General features: G+C 50.4%; 1 protein-coding gene across 6 annotated transcripts in view; it reads left to right on the top strand.

Annotated features, from left to right (window-relative positions):
• Positions 1 to 21,178, top strand: part of IQGAP3 (IQ motif containing GTPase activating protein 3) — a 92,644-nt gene that overhangs the window by 33,968 nt on the left and 37,498 nt on the right. For 4 of the 6 annotated variants that reach the window (XM_077901118.1, XM_077901115.1, XM_077901119.1 and 1 more), the window contains one exon: positions 422 to 1,558. In XM_077901118.1, the coding sequence (XP_077757244.1) occupies positions 422 to 535 (114 nt within the window). In that variant the 3' untranslated portion in view covers positions 536 to 1,558. Of the gene's footprint in view, positions 1 to 421; positions 1,559 to 2,616; positions 3,351 to 21,178 lie in introns of those variants that run through there. The other 2 variants (XM_077901116.1, XM_077901117.1) reach the window with 2 other exon arrangements.

Below are 21,178 nucleotides of genomic sequence, written 5' to 3'. Positions count from 1 at the left end.
GCACACATGAGCAGGGTGAGGGTCAGAGGTAGAAGGAGAAGCAGGCTCCCCCCTGAGCAGGGAGCCCAATGTAGTGCTCGAACGCAGGACCTCGAGATCATGACCTGAGCCAAAGGCAGATGCTTAACCAACTGAGCCACCCAGGCACCCCAGAAAGCAATGATTTTAAACCCAAATCTTCCTGTTCTGCTCTTGGCCTTTTGAAGAAGAAAATGGATTTTGAGCCATGGTTGTACTTGAGCTGACATGTGGTCAAGTCACTGTGCCTCTCTTGGCCTTGGTGTCATCCTCTGTAAAATGAGATTTCAGTGGCCAACGCCATTGGATGGGTGTGTAAGGCTCCAGAGTGATAGCCTTCTATAGACTGGCTAGGCTACTGCCAGGAGCCCTCACCCCTGTCCGCCCTTGCCCCTCTCCCCAGGACCTCCTGCAGCTCCAGTATGAAGGCGTAGCTGTTATGAAGCTCTTCAACAAAGCCAAGGTCAATGTCAACCTCCTAATCTTCCTCCTCAACAAGAAACTCCTGCGGCAGTGACAGACTAGGTGGGCGCTCCCCAAAGGCCTCTTACCCTCCTGGATGCTTGTCTTGACACTAACTCACTGCCATACTTCCCTGCAGCCCCCAGGGCTCAGAACTGGGTGGAGCTACCAGGAGTCCCACCCTTCCCCCCCCCCCCCAGCTGGGAGGAGCTTGCCTACCTGGCCACAGATAGGGTCTCCTGCCAAAGGGAGCCTCACCCCAGAGTCTGGCTGTGTGGCTAAGTCCCAGAACCCCACAGTCTCCCAGCCAGATGGTAGGATATGAACTCCAGACCTGCCCTTTGGTCTGGGAAGGCTGCTACTCTTGCATCTGCTATGACCTCCAGTGGTCACCCCAATATTACAAGCACTGCCGGTCCCCTCTGCCTCCCCTTTCCCAGCACACCCCCAAGCCAGGACACAGCCTTCTCTCCCTACTCCCACTCCATTGGCATGGGTGCTCCTGCCTCACTGCCCCTTGGGTCACTGTGCTGCTGTGACACCTCACAGCCCTCCAGCCCCTGCCCTCACACCCAGGACAGACAACACTGCTATCCTCTGTGGCGCCTTGGGCAACATGACCCCTGTTAACCTCAAATCTCATTGCTTTGTGGATGGTCTATTTTATATGTGTGTCCCTAGGGTATTTATCCCCCCCCACCCCCCACCCCCCGCCATACACACACTGGTGGGTCTCTGTGCAGCTTTAATCATGGTTTGAATTCTTCTTTTTGAGCTCAGAGGAGTTGTTCTTTCCCATATTCAGACTACCAGTCCTGCCAGAGCCTCAGGCCATGTACTTCAGGGCACCTTGGGTTAGGGCGGGAAGGTCCCCTGTGTGTTTAAGACTCAATCTACTGCCTATGGTACAGAACATCTTTCCCCCTCGGAACTCTGGCCCCTTGGAGTGGACTCTTCTGAGCCATTGCAGTCCATTTGTATTCTTGTCCCTGCCACTGTGTCTCATGTCCCCACACGCACCTGACCTCCTGTCTCTCTGCTCCCAGTATCATTTGAATAAACACAGCTATCACCCCCACCTGTGCCGTTCAGCTTTTGCTTCACTTCATGCAGAGTGGAACCTTGAGTTCTGGGACAGCTCTGCCCTGAGCTCATCGGGCAGTCCTCCCTGCAGCCCCCCAGTGCCCACCTGCCTCCCGTGGAGGCCATTCTGCCTGCCTGAGCTGCTCCTAAAAGCTGGATGAGATGTGGCATGCACTCCTCTGTCTCCTCCCCCAGGGGACAGCAAGGAGGAAGGAATGCTTGGGTTTTGATGCACAGTGGCCAGTTTCTGAAGACAAAACCGACAGGAGGAGAAACCAGTCCTAGTTCTGCCCAGCCCACTCTGCACACATTTCTAACAGATTCTCTTCCTGGGCTTCCTTCTGTGACACCAAAGGTGCTGTTACCACAGCACCTTAGGTATATTGTAGCTTGTGCGCTCTGATCAAAATCTCTTCTCCATGACAAAAGCCCCCCTCCTTTCCTCTTTGCTCTCAGGGAACAAGGACAGAGTCTGGGGAGGAGGGGATGGTACACAGACCCCTGCCCTGACATCTCAACTCCCAAGAAGCCCCTACTGGGCACCCCCAAGTTTGCCGGGTACAGCCTGCTCACCTTGTCACTCAGAATCTATTTCACTGTCACATCCTCTCCTTCCTGTGACATGTCACCGCAAAGACTTCAAGTACTGCCTTGCTCTGGGTGACAGTGACACATATAGTAGATCCAGGTTTCTACACATGATCAGTCATCACTGAAAATCTCACACAAAGCACTCCAGCACTGTCCCTTTGTGACACTTTCTGGCCACCACATGACCTCAGCCACATATACCACTAATGAAATGCCATGATAACAAAAAAACGTCACGGTAGCTACTGTCATGCTGGGGTGGTACCATGAAGATAAGCAACCCCTCCCTTTGTGTAATGGATGGAACTGAAACTCCCAGGTTTGGGTGACTGACCAAGGCTATAGCAGGCCATCAAGGGCAGAGCAGGGCTCTAAACCCAGACCCTCCCAGTCCGTGTTGATATTTCCCTGCATTTGTGTCTTTTTTTTTTTTTTAAGATTTTATTTATTTATTCGTGACAGACACAGAGAGAAAGGCAGGGACACAGGCAGAGGGAGAAGCAGGCACCATACAGAGAGCCCGACGTGGGACTCGATCCCAGGACTCCAGGATCAGGCCCTGGGCTGAAGGCAGCGCTAAACTGCTGAGCCACCCGGGGTGCCCACATTTGTGTCTTTTCTGAGAAACGTTTCTACTCCCTTCGTGCACGCTCTCAGACCTCTCTCTCTGAGGCCTACTGCTCAACCTATTGATGGTCCCTGACGAATGTCAATTCTTAGTGTCTTCCTAACTGTGGAGGGCCAATCTGAGACACCGGCATTTATCTCCTATGGGGCGAGGACGGGGGGTGCGGGGTGCAATCTCGTTGGAGGACAATTTGACAACAAAAACATAAGTGCAGGTTGCCAAGACCATTCAATGGGGAAAGAGCAGTCTTTCTACCAAATGTGTGTTGGAACAACTGAATATCCATATAGGAAAGAATGAAGCCAGACCCCCTACCTTACACCATATTCAAACATTGAAACAGATCATAGGCCAAAATGTAAGAACCAAAACTATAAAACTCTTAGAGAAAACCTAAATTTTCATGACTTTGATCCAGGAATGGTTTCTGAGGACACCAGAGTTAAAAGCGGCCAAAACTAGATAAAGTGGACTCTGTCAAAGTTAAAAACTCATGTTTCAAAGGACACCTTCAAGAAATGAAAAAAAAAAAAAAAAAACCCACAGAAAGGGAGAAGATACTTGCAAAGCATCTATCTTATCAGGGACTGATTTCTAGAATGTATAAAGAGCTCTTACAACTCAAAAGACAACCCAATTAAATGGGCAAGAATTTTTAATGGTCATTTCTCAAAAAGATATACAAATAGCTAATAAGCACATGAAAAGATGCTCAACATTATTAGTTATTAGTAAAATGCAAATTAGATTTTAATGAGATAATACCATCTACTAGGATGGCTAAAGTAAGACCCGTAATAACAAGGGTTGGTGAGGATGTGGAGACATTAGAGCTCTTACTTGCTGGGGCAGTTGGTTGTAAAATGTTTTCCGCTTTGGAAAACAATTTAGCATTTCCTCAAAACGTTAAACCTACAAGCCAGCAATTGCCCCTCCTAGATAAATACCCAAGAACATTGGAAGCATACGACCACACACAAGTCTGTACACACATGTCCATCAGCTGATGAATGACTCAGCAAAAGGTGGTGTGTCCACACCAACGGGACACTGTTCAGTCCTCAGAAGGGATGTAGTGGGAAAACCTGCAAAGTGTGAGTCAGACACACAAGGTCACATACATGTGATTCCATTTATACAAATGTCTAGGGTGGGCAAATCCATAGGACAGAAAGTAGATTCATGGTTGCCAGAGTCTGGGGAAAAGGGAGTATGGAGTGACAGTGTGTGGCTGTGAGGTTTCTTTTGGGGTGGTCCAAATGTTCTGTAATTAAGGAGTGATGGCTGCACAATCTGAGCACAGACTTGATTTTATCCCTTAAAAGGATGAATTTTTTGGTATGTGAATTATATTTCAAGAAAGCTATTACTTTGGGACACGTGGGTGGCTCAGTCGGTGAAGCATTTCCTTTTGGCTCAGGTCATGATCCTGGGTCCTGGGATTGAGTCCTGCATCTGGCTCCCTGCTCAGTGGGGAGCCTACTTCTCCCTCTCCCTCTGCTGCTCCTGCTGCTTGTGCTCTCTCTCTCAAATAAATAAAAATTTAAAAAGAAAGAAGAAAGTAAATTATTACTTTTTCAGACGATAAAAGCACACATCCAGCAAGGAGCGTGTCCTATGATGGGACCTGGCCAGGGGCAGAGAGCTGCAGAGTACCGGTCCGGTATCGTGTGTGGCAGCAGTGATCTCAGTAGATCTCAATGATCTCAGTGGCCCCATGATGGGACCTTGTGCCGCCTGTAGACACAACGAGCCAGATGCAAGTGTGCTAGTGTGAGGAGCTGTCCACAGTGTCCATTGTTTGAAATGACACATGAGAAATGTGGCCATGGTCCCCTTTGGGGAGTAGGGATGAGGGGAAATGTCTTTCTGCCCTGTGCTGCCAGTGAGCTTCTCACGCTCAGGGAAGGGAAGCATGCCCACACCCACTCCAGAACTGAGGTGTGAGCATGTGCAGGGGAGCCGGGGGAGGGGGCCATGTACCTTGTTCTAGAGCAGTGGCTCCTGGCCTGCTAGCAGCTGCGTGCAGAAACACAGCAAGCTGATGGAAGCCTACTGCCAGTGTGCAGCTATTTCACCCCTGGAACCTAAAAATTAAAGATTGAGCCCATATTGTACAGGTCTTTCTCATTTCATTTTTCTGGTGACTAGTTTTTGTGCTCTTTCACACAAATATCAGTCCAGGCATGCCTGGCTGGCTCCACAGGTGGAGTGGTGACTCTCGATCCCAGGGTCATGAGTTCAAGCCCCACGTTGGGTGAGGAGCCTATGCAGAAATATGAAAAAGTAAAATTTCTTCAAAAACACTCATGTCTCTAATGGGTCCCACGTATTTAATGCAGTTAACATCACTGCAATGTTCTGCGGCTGCCTGCAGTTTCACTATTAAAGTCGGTAATGGCTGTCTGTGTCCAAGAGCTTTCTAACTTACCTCCTTAGAAGAGGATGCTGGAACAGAAATGACTAGATCCAAGAGCAGGACCTTTTTTTTTTTTTAAGTTTGTTTATTTGAGTCATCTCTACGCCCAACAGGAGCTCGAACTCACAACCCCAAGATCAAGAGTCACATGCTCTCCTGACAGCCTGCCAGGTGCCCCAAGAGCATGAACTTTTAAAAAATTGTGAGTTTTTTTCCCAGTGACATATTCATTGTAGAGAGTCTAGGAAACATTTATAAACCAAAAACATTACAAAATAACCACTTGTAACATTTTGATGTCTTTTCTTCCAACCATATTTGTAATTAGAATTGTGCTACACATCTTATTTTATAAACTGCTTTTTCTTTTTTTTTTTTAATTTTTTTATTTATTCATGATAGGCACACAGTGAGAGAGAGAGAGAGGCAGAGACACAGGCAGAGGGAGAAGCAGGCTCCATGCACCGGGAGCCCGACATGGGATTCGATCCTGGGTCTCCAAAGGCAGGCGCCAAACCGCTGCGCCACCCAGGGATCCCTAAACTGCTTTTTCTATTTGCATTGTAAACACCTTCTCATATTAAATGGGATATACCAAAGGTGTCTGACTGGCTCAGTCGGTAGGGCATGTGACCCTTGATCTTAGGGTCTTGAGTTTAAATCTCAAGTTGGGCATAGACTTACCTAAAAAAAAAAAAACAAAAAACTTTTTTTTAAGATTTTATTTACTTATTTGACAGAGAGAGAGCACAAGCAGGGGGAGTAGCAGAGGGAGAGGGAGAAGCAGACTGCCTGCTGAGCAGGGAGCCCCATGTAGGGCTTGACCCTGGAAACCTGACCTGAGCCGAAGGGACATTTCACCACCAGAGCCATCAGGTGCCCCTGGATGGTCTATGTTCTCATAGAAGAATGCTGTGTGACATACCCTTTGTGGCGGTTGCCTGTTGGCATTGTCCTCTCTGGGTCTCTTCCTTTGAGGAACAGATCTCCCTCCCTCCACACAACTGTGGGGGTGACAGTTGGCGGATCTGCCTCTAGCTGCCCAGGACCGTGGGCTTGGGACTTCCTTCCTCTGGTCCGTGGGAACTTGAATTCTGAGGGCGGCACCCAGAAAGGGAAGCTGGTTGGGGCTGAATCACTCGCTGGCAGCACCCTGCAGTGACTGCCACCAGCTTCTGGCACCAGAGTCCCCAGAGGGGTCAGACTGCCATCTCTCCCAGGTCAGGTCACTCCACTTCTAACAAACCACGGGGCACCCTCACCCCAGCTCCCTGTTTGCTGAATTTCCTGAGCCCGACGTTTTGTTACTCACAGAGATTACTTCCTAATTTATCCTCACACCTAAATCTTTGCCCTTGTTTATTTTCTTGGACGATATTTCTAAAAGGGAAGTTGCTGCATCAAAGGGTGTGCGCTTTATAAAGGATTTTTCTACATGTGGCCTCACGTCCAGAAAATCTGTACCAATTAACAGAAAGAGGGGAGAGGCAGGGGTACATGTCCTGGGGCCAACTACCCTGTGGGCCTTTCGGAAGCACTCCTTTGCCTTTCCACCAGGGCAGCAGACGGAGACTCCTCTCTTCACAAGGAACACACATGTCCCAAAAGTATGGCTGGCCAATGGCAGTGTGGCAGCCTGGCCTGGACCCTGGGTGGGGAAGACAGGACATCCATGGGAGGCCGGAGACCCCGAATGAAGTCTGGGGTTAATAGTAATAGGTTTTATTTTTTTTTTATTTTATTTTTTTTATTTATGATAGGCACACAGTGAGAGAGAGAAAGGCAGAGACACAGGCAGAGGGAGAAGCAGGCTCCATGCACCGGGAGCCCGACGTGGGATTCGATCCCGGGTCTCCAGGATCGCGCCCTGGGCCAAAGGCAGGCGCCAAACCGCTGCGCCACCCAGGGATCCCAGTAATAGGTTTTAATACTGGTCTCTCTGTTTTGAGCAACATAGCACAGAAATGCCAGCTGTCAACCTGCGGGCAAGCAGGTGATGGCACACACGAATGCCCTGCACTGCTTTGGCAACCTTTCCATAAATGTAAAACTATTCCAAAATTACAAGTTTGTTTAAAACTGCATCGCACCAATGTACAGTCCCACTCGAGGGGCACACAAGTGTTAGTGTTACATAACCTGCGGGCAGCGAGTGTTTTAGAACTTCAGGCCTTCAGTGAATGCTGAGTGTGTGCCCTCTGCATGCCCGTTGCCAGCTCAGGTGCCCGGGACAAGGTAAAGCAGACAAGGATCAGCGCCCTCCGCAGCTGACAGCCACTGGACAGAGGCAGACATTTCCCGTCAGAAGCAAGAAGTGTGGGATGCCTGGGCTGCTCAGTGGTTGGGCGCCTGCCTTTGGCTCAGGTCGGGATCCCAGAATCCGAGATCGAGTCCCATATCAGGCTTCCCGAGAGGCGTCAGCTTCTCCCTCTGCCTGTGTCTCTGCCACCCTCTCTCTCAGTCTGTGTCTCTCATGAATAAATAAATAAATCTTAAAAAAAAAAAAAAAAAAAAAAAAAAAGAAGAAGTAAGTGCTTCCAGAAAAGGCCAGGGCAGACCCAGGGAAGGAAAGGAGGGATGGGCTGCCGTGTTGAACAGCGTGACCAGGGGAAGCCCCATGGGGGAAAGACACCCCAGCTCTCGCTGGACGGCGGAGAAGCAGAGCTGAGTGCATACCTGGGGAAAGGCACGTGAAGTCAGGTGAAAGCACAGGCTGCGCAAGGCCTTCTGGGCGTGAACAAAATGAGGCACAGGCCTCCCAATGCTCACCTGACACTCACAGCCGACTGGCTCTCCTGCCCCCATAGCCCCTTGCCGTCGGGGGCTGTGCTGGGACAAGGGAACCTGAGCACAAAGGCAGCACTGCTTCCAGGCTCAGTCAACAAAAATCTTGCACGTGGTCCTCTCATCCTCCTTTTCCTGGTGCAGTGTCTGTCCCAGAGGGAACAGCGGTGACATGACCGTCAGCTGGGCTCCCTGAACTACTGCCCCCACTAACCTGTGTGGGACCAAAGTCCTGAGCGGAGTCACCAGCTGGTGGGACCCTACACAGACAGCCACTGATGGGCTTTGAGGCTTTTATCTATTTATTTCTTTTTAAAAATTTGTATTTATTGATTCATGAGAGACAGAGAGAGGCAGAGAGGGACACAGACAAAGGGAGAAGCAGGATCCCCGAGGGGAGCCCGATGAAGGACTTGACCCCAGGACCCCAGGAACATGCCCTGAACTGAAGGCGGACACTCAACCACTGAGCCCCCCAGTGCCCCTTATTTCTTTATTCTTAGTCATCTCTATGCCCAATGTGGGGCTTGAATTCATGACCCCGAGCTCAAGCACACGCGCTCTTCTGACTGAGGCAGCCAGGTGCCACTGCCCCTGAGACTCTTGCTCTGAGGTCTGGGGGTGCCCATCACAGCAGCACAGCTTAGCTCCGGACCCATACAGAAGGACGTGGCTTCTACTATGTGAAATGAGCTAATTGTGAATTTGAAAAACATAAGCATCATTGTTTAATTTTAATTTATTAGATGATTAATGAACATAGACTGTATTCTCTAAGATGAGCATAACAAGATCCCCCCATATCCCTCGCTCTTATTGCGACGCTGGTAGCCCTGGCATTGAGGAGTAGCATCAATGTCCCTCCCCTCGAACCTGGGCAGGTCTGTAATCACAGTGACAGTGAGGTTCTGTGACTTCTATAGCGACGGACGTACAAAATGCCATGACTTCCACCTGGTCCTGGTGGGACACCTGCTCTCAGAACCCAGCTGCCATGTCATGAGGATGCCGAGGCCTCATGGAGAAGTCAGGTGTCCGTGTCCTAGGGACAGTTGCAGTGGATGCCCCTGCGGACACCTGGTCATGTGAGGAAGACTCACATGGGGCCACCAGCCACAGGAGAGACCTGGGGAGAGAGCCGCCCTGCTGAGGTCAGCCAGGCCCAGAGCCACAATCAGAATCATCATGTTGTTATTGCTGTTTTGAGCCATAAGTGGTTTTTTTTAAGATTTATTTATTTATTTTGTGGGGGCAAAAGGAGAGAGAGAGAATCTCCAGTAGACTCCCTGCTGAGCACAGGGCCTGATACGGGGCTCGATCTTGTGACCCTAAATCACGACCTGAACTGAAATCACAAATGGATGCTTAACCAACTGAGCCACCCAGGCACCCCTTGAGCCACTAAGTTTTAAGGCAGTTTGTTACATAACAACAAATAATTGCAAGAGTGAAGCTGACATCTTCACTATTTTTATGTTATATATATATATATATATATATATATATATATATATATATATATACACACACATATATATATGTATATGTATTTTTAAAGATTTTATTTTTAAGTAATCTCTACACCCAATGTGGGCTCGAACCCACAACCCTGAGATCAAGAGTCGCATTCTCCAGCGACTGAACTGGCCAGGTGCCCCAACTTTTATCTAACATATTGAAGTCTTTTCACACCATGATGCCACCTCCTTGACAGGGCTGCCTTTTCTCTTTCCACATAAAAGTGTGGAAACAGGACAAGGCCATGGATGGAACTACCAGAGATGTTCCTCAAAGCTGACTCAGATCTATTAACAACATGTTCTGGGCATAGCTGTTCAACTCACATGCAGCAGATATTCAAGAAATATCTGTATGCTGTCCTTGGGGGGCAGGGGTGGAAATGGGGGGATGTTGGTCCAAAATCACAAACTTCCAGTTATAAGAGGAGAATGTTCTGGGGATGTGGTACACAGCATGGTGACTATAGTTAGGAACACTGTATCATATACCTGAAAGTTGATGAAGAGTAGATCCTAAATGTCCTCACCAGACACCTGCACATGGTGATGGAGGGGTTGGCCAACCCTATTGTGGTTAATCATTTCTTTCTATATATACATACATTGTATACAATATATTACATTGTATACCTTTTATTTATATAATGTTATATGTCAGTTATATCTCAATAAAGTTGGAAAAATAATAACTGTCTACATTCCTACATCTTATTTAAAATATAATAAAAAGGGCAGCCCGGATGGCTCAGCAGTTTAGCGCTGCCTTCAGCCCAGGGCTTGATCCTGGAGACCCGGGATCGAGTCCCACGTCGGGCTCCCTGCATGGAGCCTTTTTCTCCCTCTGCCTGTGTCTCTGCCTCTCTCTCTCTTTCTGTCTCTCTCATGAATAAATAAGTAAAATCTTTAAAAATATATATATATAAAAAAAAATATATATATATATATAATATAATTAAAAATATATATATATAACCAACACAGGGTGCCTAGGCTGGCTCAGTTGGAAGAACATGTGATTCAACTCTTGATCTTGGGGTCCGTGAGGAGACTCCCAGCTGAGCAGAGAGCCCCACATGGGATGGGTGTAGAAATTACTAAAAAAATTAAACTTGGGCACCCTGGGTGGCTCAGCGGTTTAGCCCCGCCTTCAGCCCAGGGCCTGATCCTGGAGACCCGGGATCGAGTCCCACGTCGGGCTCCCTGCAGGGAGCCTGCTTCTCCCTCTGCCTGTGTCTCTGCCGCTCTCTCTCTCTCTCTCTCTCTCTCTGTATCTCTCATTAATAAGTAAAAAAAAAAAAAATTAAACTTAAGAGGCACCTAGGTGGCTCAGTCAGTTAAGTATTTGCTTTTAGCTCAGGTCATGATCTCAAGGTCCTGGGTTCGAGCCCCTCATGGGGCTCCCTGCTCAGTGGGGAGTCTGCTTCTCCCTCTGCCCCTCCCCCCTGCTCATTCTCTCTCACTCACTGGCTCTCTCTCAAATAAATAAAAAAATTATTTAAACATTTAAAAATAAACTTAGGGCAGCCCTGGTGGCGCAGTGGTTTAGTGCCGCCTGCAGGCCGGGGTGTGATCCTGGAGACCCAGGATCGAGTCCCACATCGGGCTCCCTGCATGGGGCCTGCTTCTCCCTCTGCCTGTGTCTTTGCCTCTCTCTCTCGCTCTGTGTCTCTCATGAATAAATAAAAAATAAAACCTTTAAAAAAAATAAAAATAAACTTAAAAAATTAAATAATAAAATAAAATATAACCAACCTAATTAAATGTGTTCATGAAATTCAGATGCATTGTGCAATATTCTCCAGAAATACCTACCAATCTATCAAACTTTTTATTATGAAGGGCTTACAGCAAAGTTTTACTTGGCTTCTCTTCCTTTTTTCTTCTCTTCAGTTTCCTTTTCATTCAACAAAATAATGTATATATCATCTCCAAGGAAAAAGTCAAGTCATCCATAGGAAGGTATAGGAAAACACACTTGCACCCTATCTTCTCCACAGGGAAGCCCTGTTGATATTTAGGTATAGATCTCTCTGGGCATTTTTCCTATTTATTTATCTTCACGTATACAAACATACTGTGGCGGAACGTACTTTCCACAAACGGGCATGACATTTCCTATCCCACATGCTTTTCCAACACCTTAAGGTGCCCCAGCAGGTGGGGGCTCTGACTGCTGCCTCAGCAAGCCCCAAGCTGCCTTACTAATGTGTGACAGAAGTGATGCCAGGTCACTCCCAAGGCTAGGTACTAAGAAGCAATATCGATCCTCCCTGGCTCTTTATGCTAGGACACACAATTTCTGGAGTCCTGAGCCACCTTGTAAGAATTCTGTCTACCCTGAATCCTCTGTGCTGGAAAGTCCACAGAGAGGGACTACAGAGAGATGTTATCATAGATTTCTGGACCCCACCTGTTGGAGTGTTCCCAAGTGCCCAAATGAGTGGCCAGAGTGCAGACACATGAGGATGCCCTCACCTCTAGCCCAGTCAGAACAGAGCAGCCCAAGGTACTGAGTAAAAACCACCCAACAGAACCCAATCAATCCCTGAAACTACGATGTAATATGATAGTTGTTTTTATAAGCTGCTAAGTTGACAGAGTTGCTTATTACACAAATACTCATACATGCTTATTTGCATAAGTAGCCTGTGGTGGTATCGATTGCTCTGAGACTGGCCTTTTTCAAAAGTAGGCTCCACGCCCCACATGGGGCTCCAACTCATGACCCCAAGATCGAGTCACGTGTTCTACTGACTGAGGCAGCCAGGTATCCCTGAAACTTGCTTTCTTTGTTCAACAATTTGTTTCTGACCACTGTGTGTCTCTGGGCCTGGCCCCGCTGCTTGCTTTGCAAGGCTGTGTGGCATTCCACAGCACAGACACTCCATGATGGAGCACAGAGGGTTTCTTTTGTCTGGCACTGGGTCTTCAAAGGAAGACTTACTTGGGAGCCCACCATATCAAACAAGTGAAAGAAGCCACTGGCCTCTCACGCACCGTTCCTCACTAACCTCCCTGGAGGGAGGGCCTTTGAGGAGCTCCTACCTATTGGTGACACCTTTAAAGATCCCTCCTGGGCACAGAGTCCATGCACAGGGCACAGCAGTGATGCTCGGTCTGTCCTCTTTTCCCTTCCATCTGAGATATAACTGACATATAATTGTATACTATCTGCAGGCATATGATGTAAGACTTTGATATTTGTGTGTGCCATGATATGATCACAATTAGTCCAGCTGACACCTATCACCACACAGTTACTGTTTCTCCGGTGATGAGAAGTGCTTCTTGGGATCCCTGGGTGGCTCAGCGGTTGAGCCCCTGCCTTCGGCCCAGGGCATGATCCTGGAGACTGGGGATCGAGTCCCACATTGGGCTCCCTGCATGGAGTCTGCTTCTCTCTCTGCCTCTCTCTCTCCCTCTCTCTGTGTCTCTCATGAATGAATAAATAAAATCTTAAAAAAAAAAAGAGAGAGAGAGAGAGAAGTGCTTCTTGGTTTCAAATGTGCATTCAAATCACCCATACATTTGGCAACTGCGAGTTGTGATTAGCAGGTAGGCAGTGCGCTGCGCTTCTGGGGAGTTCTTTTCTTTTCTTTTCTTTTCTTTTCTTTTCTTTTCTTTTCTTTTCTTTTCTTTCTTTTCTTTTCTTTTCTTTTCTTTTTTTAATATTTTATTTATTGATTCATGAGAGACATAGAGAGAGAGGCAGAGACATAGGCAGAGGGAGAAGCAGGCTCCCTGTAGGGAGCCTGCTGCAGGATTTGAACCCAGGACTGGGATCATGACCTGAGCCAAAGGCAAACCCTCAACCACTGAGCCACCCAGGTGTCCCTTCTGGGCAGTTCTGTCCAGCCGCCGTCTGGGGTCCATGCCTGCCCAAGTGGTCTGGGGTGGCCTACCCAAGCCCGCTCCCACTTTCTTCTCTGATCTCCCGAAACTGGTGCGGTTCAAACCTGGAGTTGTGAGAGTCTAGCTTCCCAGTTCCCCTGGAGCCTCCTGTTCTCACCTCCAGCCTTGGTACTTCTTTCTCCAAACTGCCTCCCAGGCCAGCCAAGGTCATGGCCCTGGTCTGCAAGCTGGGGTGGTGAGGCTGAGCTCCCCCGCCACGCACACAGGAAGTTATGAACCCATGAACCGGTGGGTAGGGACTCTATTCTCACCATTCTAGAATTTCTATTCTCTGGTCTCCACTTCAAACATCTGTCTTAGAAGAAACGGGAATACAGGTGTCTGCAACTGTATCCTCTCTGTTGTCATTACTCACTTCTCCAGCAGAGGACGCTTTGGGGGGCCCTTTCTTGATAAATGGCTCCATGTGTGACTTCCCCGCTGCCACTGCCATGAGAGAGAGGGAGACACCTCAGAGACCTTCCACGAACCGCAGTGAGGCTCAGGGCTCACCCAAAGCATAGCCAGTGCTCCGACAACAAGTTTGCATGGGCCCATCAGCTGGCCCTTAGTCACACGGGATCTCCTTCTGTGGGGGATAGAGGAGAGGGGCTTTGGTGAAGCTCCTTACACACATCGTTTAGTTTTTTTATTGTAATCTCTAAGATTATCAGCTTCCCACTATCACTGCAGAGAGCCAGGCTCAGAGAGGGTCAACAGCTTGCCGAAGGTCACACAGCTGGAAATGGTTGAGCTGGGATGGTATCTCAGGTCAGTCTGACCAGGCTTCTCTGCTGGCTATCTCTAAGCCTGAGCAACTTTGAGGTCCCTGTGTAGCACACAGAGCTCCTTTTTTTTTTTTTCCAAATATTTTATTTATTTATTCATGAGAGACATAGGCAGAGGGGGAAGCAGGTTCCCCGTGGGGAGCCCAATGTGGGACTCAATCCCAGGACTCCAGGATCACGACCTGAGCCAAAGACAGACACTCAACCACTGAGCCACCCAGGCGTCACAGCATACAGAGTTCTGACTACCTTCGTCTTCTTTATTAGTACTTGCAACTTAGAGTTCATAAGGGGACTAACTGCGCACTGAGGCTTCCCCTCTGTGCAGACTCCTGGGTCCCTCCCCTATCCCTGTGACCCCACACTCAGGGCAACAGTGAAACCATTTCCTCCTGTGACCCTTGACAGGGCAACAGACAGGCCTGGCTTTGAATCCAGAGCCCCTTCTTGCTATAGGACTAGGAACATGCTCCTTAACCTCTCTGGGCTTCTGTTCCATCCTCTGTACAAGGAGGATGAGAATTCTGTAACCAATGGGCTGTTTGTTGTATGATGATGACAATGACACATATGAGGCCTTCCAGAGTGCCTGGCATGGAGCAGGCATGAAAAAAAGCCAAGCTTGTCCCCTTGACCTCCAGCTTCCTCTCCTCCTGGGTAAGCAATCAGGAGGGCCCTGTGTCTTCCAGGCAACATGACCCTCTGGGGCCAGTCTGGGGTGTGTGAGGTGGGTGGATGGCAAACCCCCAGGCCTCATGGAGAGGAGGGGGCCAAAGCACACCCAGTTCCTTGCAGAATTCGGGACCACACCAGGAGAGGCAGCAAGAGTTCCCAGCCAGTACGTGTAGCCTGTGTTGCAGAGAGTCTGGGGGCACAATAACTGCTCGCCTCATGAAGGTGCTGCCTCTGGGTGGGAGCTGAGCCACTGGCAGAGCCAGCAGATGAGAGTGGTGACAGCCCTGTGTCAACACTGTGGACGGCCTGAGCTGCTTCCCTAGCCTGGCAGAGATGCAGCTGGGTGGGGATCAGGGCTCAAAGGACAAAGGACAGAGTCTTTCCTATGGATGGTTACCTCTGTCGAACTCCAAACCACCTAAAAATACACTGAAAATCACAGGAAATCCAGTGGAGAAGTTCAGCTCTGAGAACACTGGGACTTCCGGGCAATCCCTTCTCTGGGCAGCCCCCCTCTCGCTGGGAGCTGGTGGAGCTTCCCTCCCCAGCAAACTGCCAGCCTGGAGCACCTGCACATCCACAGGGGCTCCCACCTTTCACTGGACAGGGCAAGCCCTCCACCCCTCCAACTACCAGTGAAAGATGCTTAACCCGTCTTTCTTCCCCTAGGCTCCCGAGTCACAGCGTCCTGTCCCAGCAGAGGACCACACTCTCATTAACACAGCACTGGGCGACAGCACATCCCTCCTCTGCAACTGTCATGAGGAGGATGGGAGAGGGAGCCTTGAGCTTTGCCCACCCTGCTCCTTTCCTGTCTCCTGCCTCCCCCGCCCCTTCGATCCTGCCAGGGCCCCCCCTTGCCCTCCAGGTACCCAGCCTCTGTTGCCTAGCAACGGCCAGCCTCTTCCCCAACCTCAGCACCCTCCCTGGTTGCTCTGGTAGAGCTGTGGCTGCAGTAGGGCGGGGAGGGCTGCCACGAACTGTAGGGGAACAAGCCCCCCAACATTACATCAACAGGGCTGAATGTAAAGCCCAGGGCCCCGCACTGACTCTTGGAAAGTCCTGCCCTGCTCCCCTGCCCCAGCTTCTGCCAGGATGCTGCTGCCCCTCTCACATAGGACGTCCCACCCTACATCTGCCCTGGGTCTCTGGGTCCACCCTGGGGTCTCTTCCTCTCTTGGGGTCAAAGCCTGTGTCCTCTGGTCCATCCTGGGACTCTGCCTCCACAGGCAGAGGTCTCAGGGGCCTGCCCAGCCCATCCTTGGGTCCCTCCTGCTCAGACTGAGCAATAGACAGTCATCTACATCAATCCCCTTGCTCTCCACATTGCTATAGCAACCATGGCCACACCTCTTGATAGCACCTTCCTAGGAAAGGCCTAGGTGGGAGGGGGTCATGGAACAGGCCCCCAGGGATACCCTGCACCTGCCCTGGGCTTCCATTTCAATGCAAACTGACACTGAACTTCTGGCCAACCAGGAGAGGATTAGGCCCTGAAAAACAAATTGTATTCCCTCCGTCCCTCTAGCCACCATATCAGAGTCCCCAAGAGAAGCTCCCGAAGAAGCCCAGCACTGGTTAGGTGGGTTCCCGACTCCTGAAAGGCCCCCTAGCCCTCTGCTGACAGAGTGCCTTCCTGGGGGCACTGTGTTCATCTTCTTGTCAGAGTCCACCTGGCTTGGCCTCTTTACCTGCACTACCTGCCACCCCCCCCACCCTCTGCCCAGTCCTGGATGCTTGGGTCTGATAATAGGATCTGTGGGGTAAGAAGCAGGACTAGAAAGTGGTCAGCAAAGGGTTGGCGGAGCGGAAACACTTCCAGGGTAAAGGCAGCCGGGTGGGGCCCAGCTCCCTGGCAGGACTCAGGACAGGCAGGGAGGGGTGCAGAGCTGAGGGCTGAGGGAGGCTCAGGGAGGGAGGCCCAAGTCTGCCTTCTAGCAGAGGAAGCAGGCAAACAGCAGATGGAACTTTCAGGCAGGAGGCCGGACCAAGTGACCTCACCCAAACCATGTGGTCTGCTCCTATTGCAACCTGGCCAGCGTCCCAGCTCTCCTGGGTCCCCAAGTCGGAGAGCTTTTTATAGTTCACTCCCCAACTTGGGTTTGAATAATTAAACAAGATGGACAGAAATAGCAGCTGGACGGCAAAGTTGGGTTATTTTGGGGTTTTCTGGAACACAGAGTGCTCCTGGGCAGCACCCTACCCCTGCAGGGGGCGGAGCCAGCATCAAGGCTGCTGGGAGATTCCTGGGGGGACCCACCCATGTTCCTCAGGGCTCCTGACTTGACAGGGTTGCTCTCAGCCACAGGAGGGTCTCACCACTTCTTCCCTGGTCTTCAAGGAAGGAGAGGGCTCCCAGTGCCTTCTGCTCAGAGCTCCTCCTTCTGCCGTCTGTCGGCCCCTTCTACTTCAGAGATGGTGACAGATATTGAAAATCAGATCGATAAGCAGCTGCGAGACAGGCTGAACCAGGATGAGGTGCCTACTGCTCCTCTGGCCCAGGAGCTGTAATCAGGTGGTAGGAGGTCTTGTGCCCTCCCCCTGGTCCCCACTATAGCTCCTGGGAAGCTGTAGCAGGCTGGGAGTTTGGGAGGTGGGGGGAGTTCAGAGCAGGGCAGACAGATTAGTGCTGGATGAGCCTGGGTTCCTGCTGCGGAGGGGAAAGGGCCAAAGATGGACTGAGTCTGGGCTCAGAAACCCTGAAGGGGTAAGAAGCTCCCCTCTTGCAGCTCCCTCTCCCCTGGCTTCCTGGGTCAGGGTTCTAGCAGCTGAGCTAGAGCTGGGAAGCACTGGGGAGGCCCCCTCAGGTCTCCACTGCAGACCAATCATTTGCGGCTTGTTTGCATAATACTTTTGGTTCAACCACAGCAACTAGGGCCTCATCCCTACTCCACCTGGAGGCTCTGCCACAGAGCTAAAAACCTGGGGCTCAGAGGGGGCATTTGGGAAGCTTTCTCTCTTTCGGTAACCACTTCAGGGGTGGGTTTGGAGGTCAGACTTCAGGAAATACTGAAATCATTCATTCATTCATGTATACTCATTCAACAAACATTTTAAAATCACCACTGAGGGATCCCTGGGTGGCTCAGCAGTTTAGTGCCTGCCTTTGGCCCAGGGTGTGATCCTGGAGTCCCAGGATCAAGTCCCACGTCGGGCTCCTGGCATGGAGCCTGCTTCTCTCTCTCCTCCTGTGTCTCTGCCTCTCTCTCTCTGTCTATCATAAATCAATCAATCAATCAATCAATCTTTGAAAAAAAATAAAATCACCACCGATAAGCCTTGCACTGTGTTGGTTCTGGGAACAAAGCAGTGTGGCAAAGGCCTTGCTCTCAAGAAGCCCACAGTCTAGGGACGCCTGGGTGGCTCAGCAGTTGAGCACCTGCCTTTGGCTCAGGGTGTGATCCCGGGATCCGGGATGGAGTCTCCATGGGGCTCCTTGCAGGAAGCCTGCTTCTCCCTCAGCCTGTGTCTTTGCCTCTGTGTGTGTGTGTGTCTCATGAATAAATAAATAAAATCTTAAAAAAAAAAAAGAAGCCCACAGTCTAGTGGGGGACCTGGGCATCTGACAATCTCCTCCCCACCACCACCCAGTGCTTATGTGAAACAAGTGCTGCACTTAACCATCACAGAAGTTTACATGGTCGGAGCAGCACTAGCCCCATTTGACACTGAGCAGAACTAAGATGAGAAGCCCTCAGTCCCTCGGCTAGGAAACAGTGTAAGTGGAACTGGAACCCATGCCTCGGTGATTCCAAGGTCTGTGCTCTTGAGACCGGTCCTGTAGTCACCAAGGCACAGAAGGAAGCTGCAGATTGTTAAATGCTACAGGTGGTCAAGATAGTGAAGGCGCCTTTAGTGTGGGGATGTGCTAACCTGCCCGTGGGGCAGTCAGGGAAGGCCTCCTGTAGGAGGCGGCTTTGCACCCAACCCCAGTCTTTCTACAAATGTCAAGTACCTGTCTACCGCGGGAGACACCGAGGAGAACCAAGTCCCTGCACTGTGGACATGCTAGGCACGGATGAAGGAAGTGTGAAATCATAATTGGGCGAGTCTTAAATGCCAGCCTCCCTCAGCCTCAGAGTTGTTCTGCTCCTCCTGGGTGTCTGTCCGAGGCGAAAACTCCAAACTTCTGGGGAACCTGGGAAGGAGCAAGACTCCTACCTGTCCTCTCTAACACCTATCCTGCATTTCCTCCTGTTCCCTTAGATTTTCCCACCTCTCATCTCATTCCTCTACTTCAAGGCCACATTCACAGCAGCAGCCCGGCAAGCCCAGGGCGCCTGGCCCTTTAAGGCCACCTTCTTCCCCCCACGTGCCGTCTGGTTGGGCTGGCGACGCTGACGCACGCGTGACGTCAATGGCAGCTGGCGGAGTCTGGGCACGAGGAGCGAAGTTGGGATGGGGGTGGTGGGGGGGGGACGAGAGCGAGAAGGCGGTTCATTTGCATTTAAAGGGGCCACTCCCGAATTACGGCCCGGGCTCTAAAGAAATGTGTATCTGGCAAACTTTCTGTCCTAGGCTACGAGGCGAGAAAAAGGCGTGGTGAAGCTGAAGTAGACGGTGACTTGAGTTTGCGATGTCAATTATGTCCTTCCGCGCAAAGGGAGAAATAGTCCGTTGGTGCCCGGGCTGGAAGCACGTGACCTGGAGGGGGCGGATGGGGGGGGGAGAGGGAAGGAGGGAGGAGCTGGGGAGGCGAATGTCAGGCTTCGTTTCAGCTGCCCCCACCCCCACATCCTGCCCACCCTCTTGCAGCTGCCACCACATCCTGCCCAGCCTGGGGCAGGGAACTCTTGTGGAGGGGGGGCACGGACTGAGGACCTGGCTTTGGCACCCCTTTCCTGCCCCCTTCAGATCCTGGGTGGAGCTTCTGCCCTTTGCCCTGGGCCTGGCCCCAGGCACCCTGGCACTGAGCATGGGGCACAGCTCTGCCAGCACAGCCTAGGACAACTCTCTGCTTAACTCCGCCCCCCCTTCTGGCCCAGAGCTGGACTTGTCTGGGCCCTAGATCAGAGCCTTATCCCTGGGCTAGCACAGAGTTATCAATGGACAAATAGAGGAGGTGTTCAATAAAGTTTTTATAATGTTAGCTAAGATACACAGCTACATACGCAGATATGCACAGATTCATGTAACAGACATTTGCTGTGTTCATTCCACTCCAGGCCCAGCAAGGCCCTGAAATCCCAAAGCTGATTGAACTGCTGCCCTCAAGGATCTGGTGCCCTCAAGGAGCTCAGGATCTGGTGAAGAAGAATAAGCTGGAAACCAAAAATGTCAATCCAGTCTGATTGTACTGATGAGGTAGCCACAGGGAGTAGAGAGCCCTCTATACACAGAGAGGCGCAGGATGATACACAAACTCACCCCGAGAATGTGCACACAGAAGGACCCTCAGGCTCATGCTGATGGCCTCTGCCCTCAAACAAGGTGGAAGGCTTGGGGAGAGATGGGAAAACTGGGAGGAAGAATGAACAGCCTAATGGAAGGGATGGGATGGATGGAGTGGGGGTGGGATGGACTGGTCCAGAGGGCTGTGAGGAAGGCTGGAGGGGTCAACTGAGCAGCCAGGCAAAGGCTGGAACAGCAGGCAGAAGAGAAGCAGCTGTTGGGGAGGAGGAAGACCTTTCCAAATAAAGACGGGCTAGGGTGCTTGGGGAAGTGTGAATAAAGGGAGCTGTTGGTGCCCCTCTGCTGTAGAAACTATGAAGAGGATACTGTAGAGAGAAGTCACACACTTCTTAGGACTTTGGTGGGCACTCATTTGACTCCTCCGGGATTTTATAGTAACTTTGGGCTGTAAGATTACTTTTCTCTACAAAAGATGGGTTGGGAGCCAGAGAGGCAGAAGGAAAAATGGAACCCAAGCACCTGAGCTGCCAGGGTGTTTTCCCCCCTAGAAGATTCTGGCATGGGTAGTGCGGGGGCTAGAAGAAAAAGATGTAGTGAGTCAGTTTCAGGAAGTCTTTTATTATAATTTAACTTCCAGCAACTTTACTCCCTAGATCCTTTCTTAGTCCTCCATGGAAATCAAGACCTCATATTTGCTACCTTTCCTTTCCATGAAGTTGTCTCTATAAATATAAATATAAATATAAATATAAATATAAATATATGTAAATTCCACCCCGCTTGCAATGTCAACCTCTGCGACTCTCTCCTACTCTGTTCTCTAGTGAATTATCATTCAGCGTCTAAAGGTCTGGGATACTTCATCTCCCTCACTGAGCTCCTTCCTCCCTTACCTTCTCTATCCAGCTCCTGGCCCTTTAACACCCTTCCAGGTGACTCACCTTCCTTCCTCATTCCTTTGTTAAGA

This window comes from Canis aureus, chromosome 6, assembly GCF_053574225.1.
Source record: "Canis aureus isolate CA01 chromosome 6, VMU_Caureus_v.1.0, whole genome shotgun sequence".
NCBI lineage: Eukaryota > Metazoa > Chordata > Mammalia > Carnivora > Canidae > Canis > Canis aureus.
The sequence above is the reverse complement of the archived record's forward strand: the minus strand, read 5'-3'. Positions and strand labels throughout refer to the sequence as shown.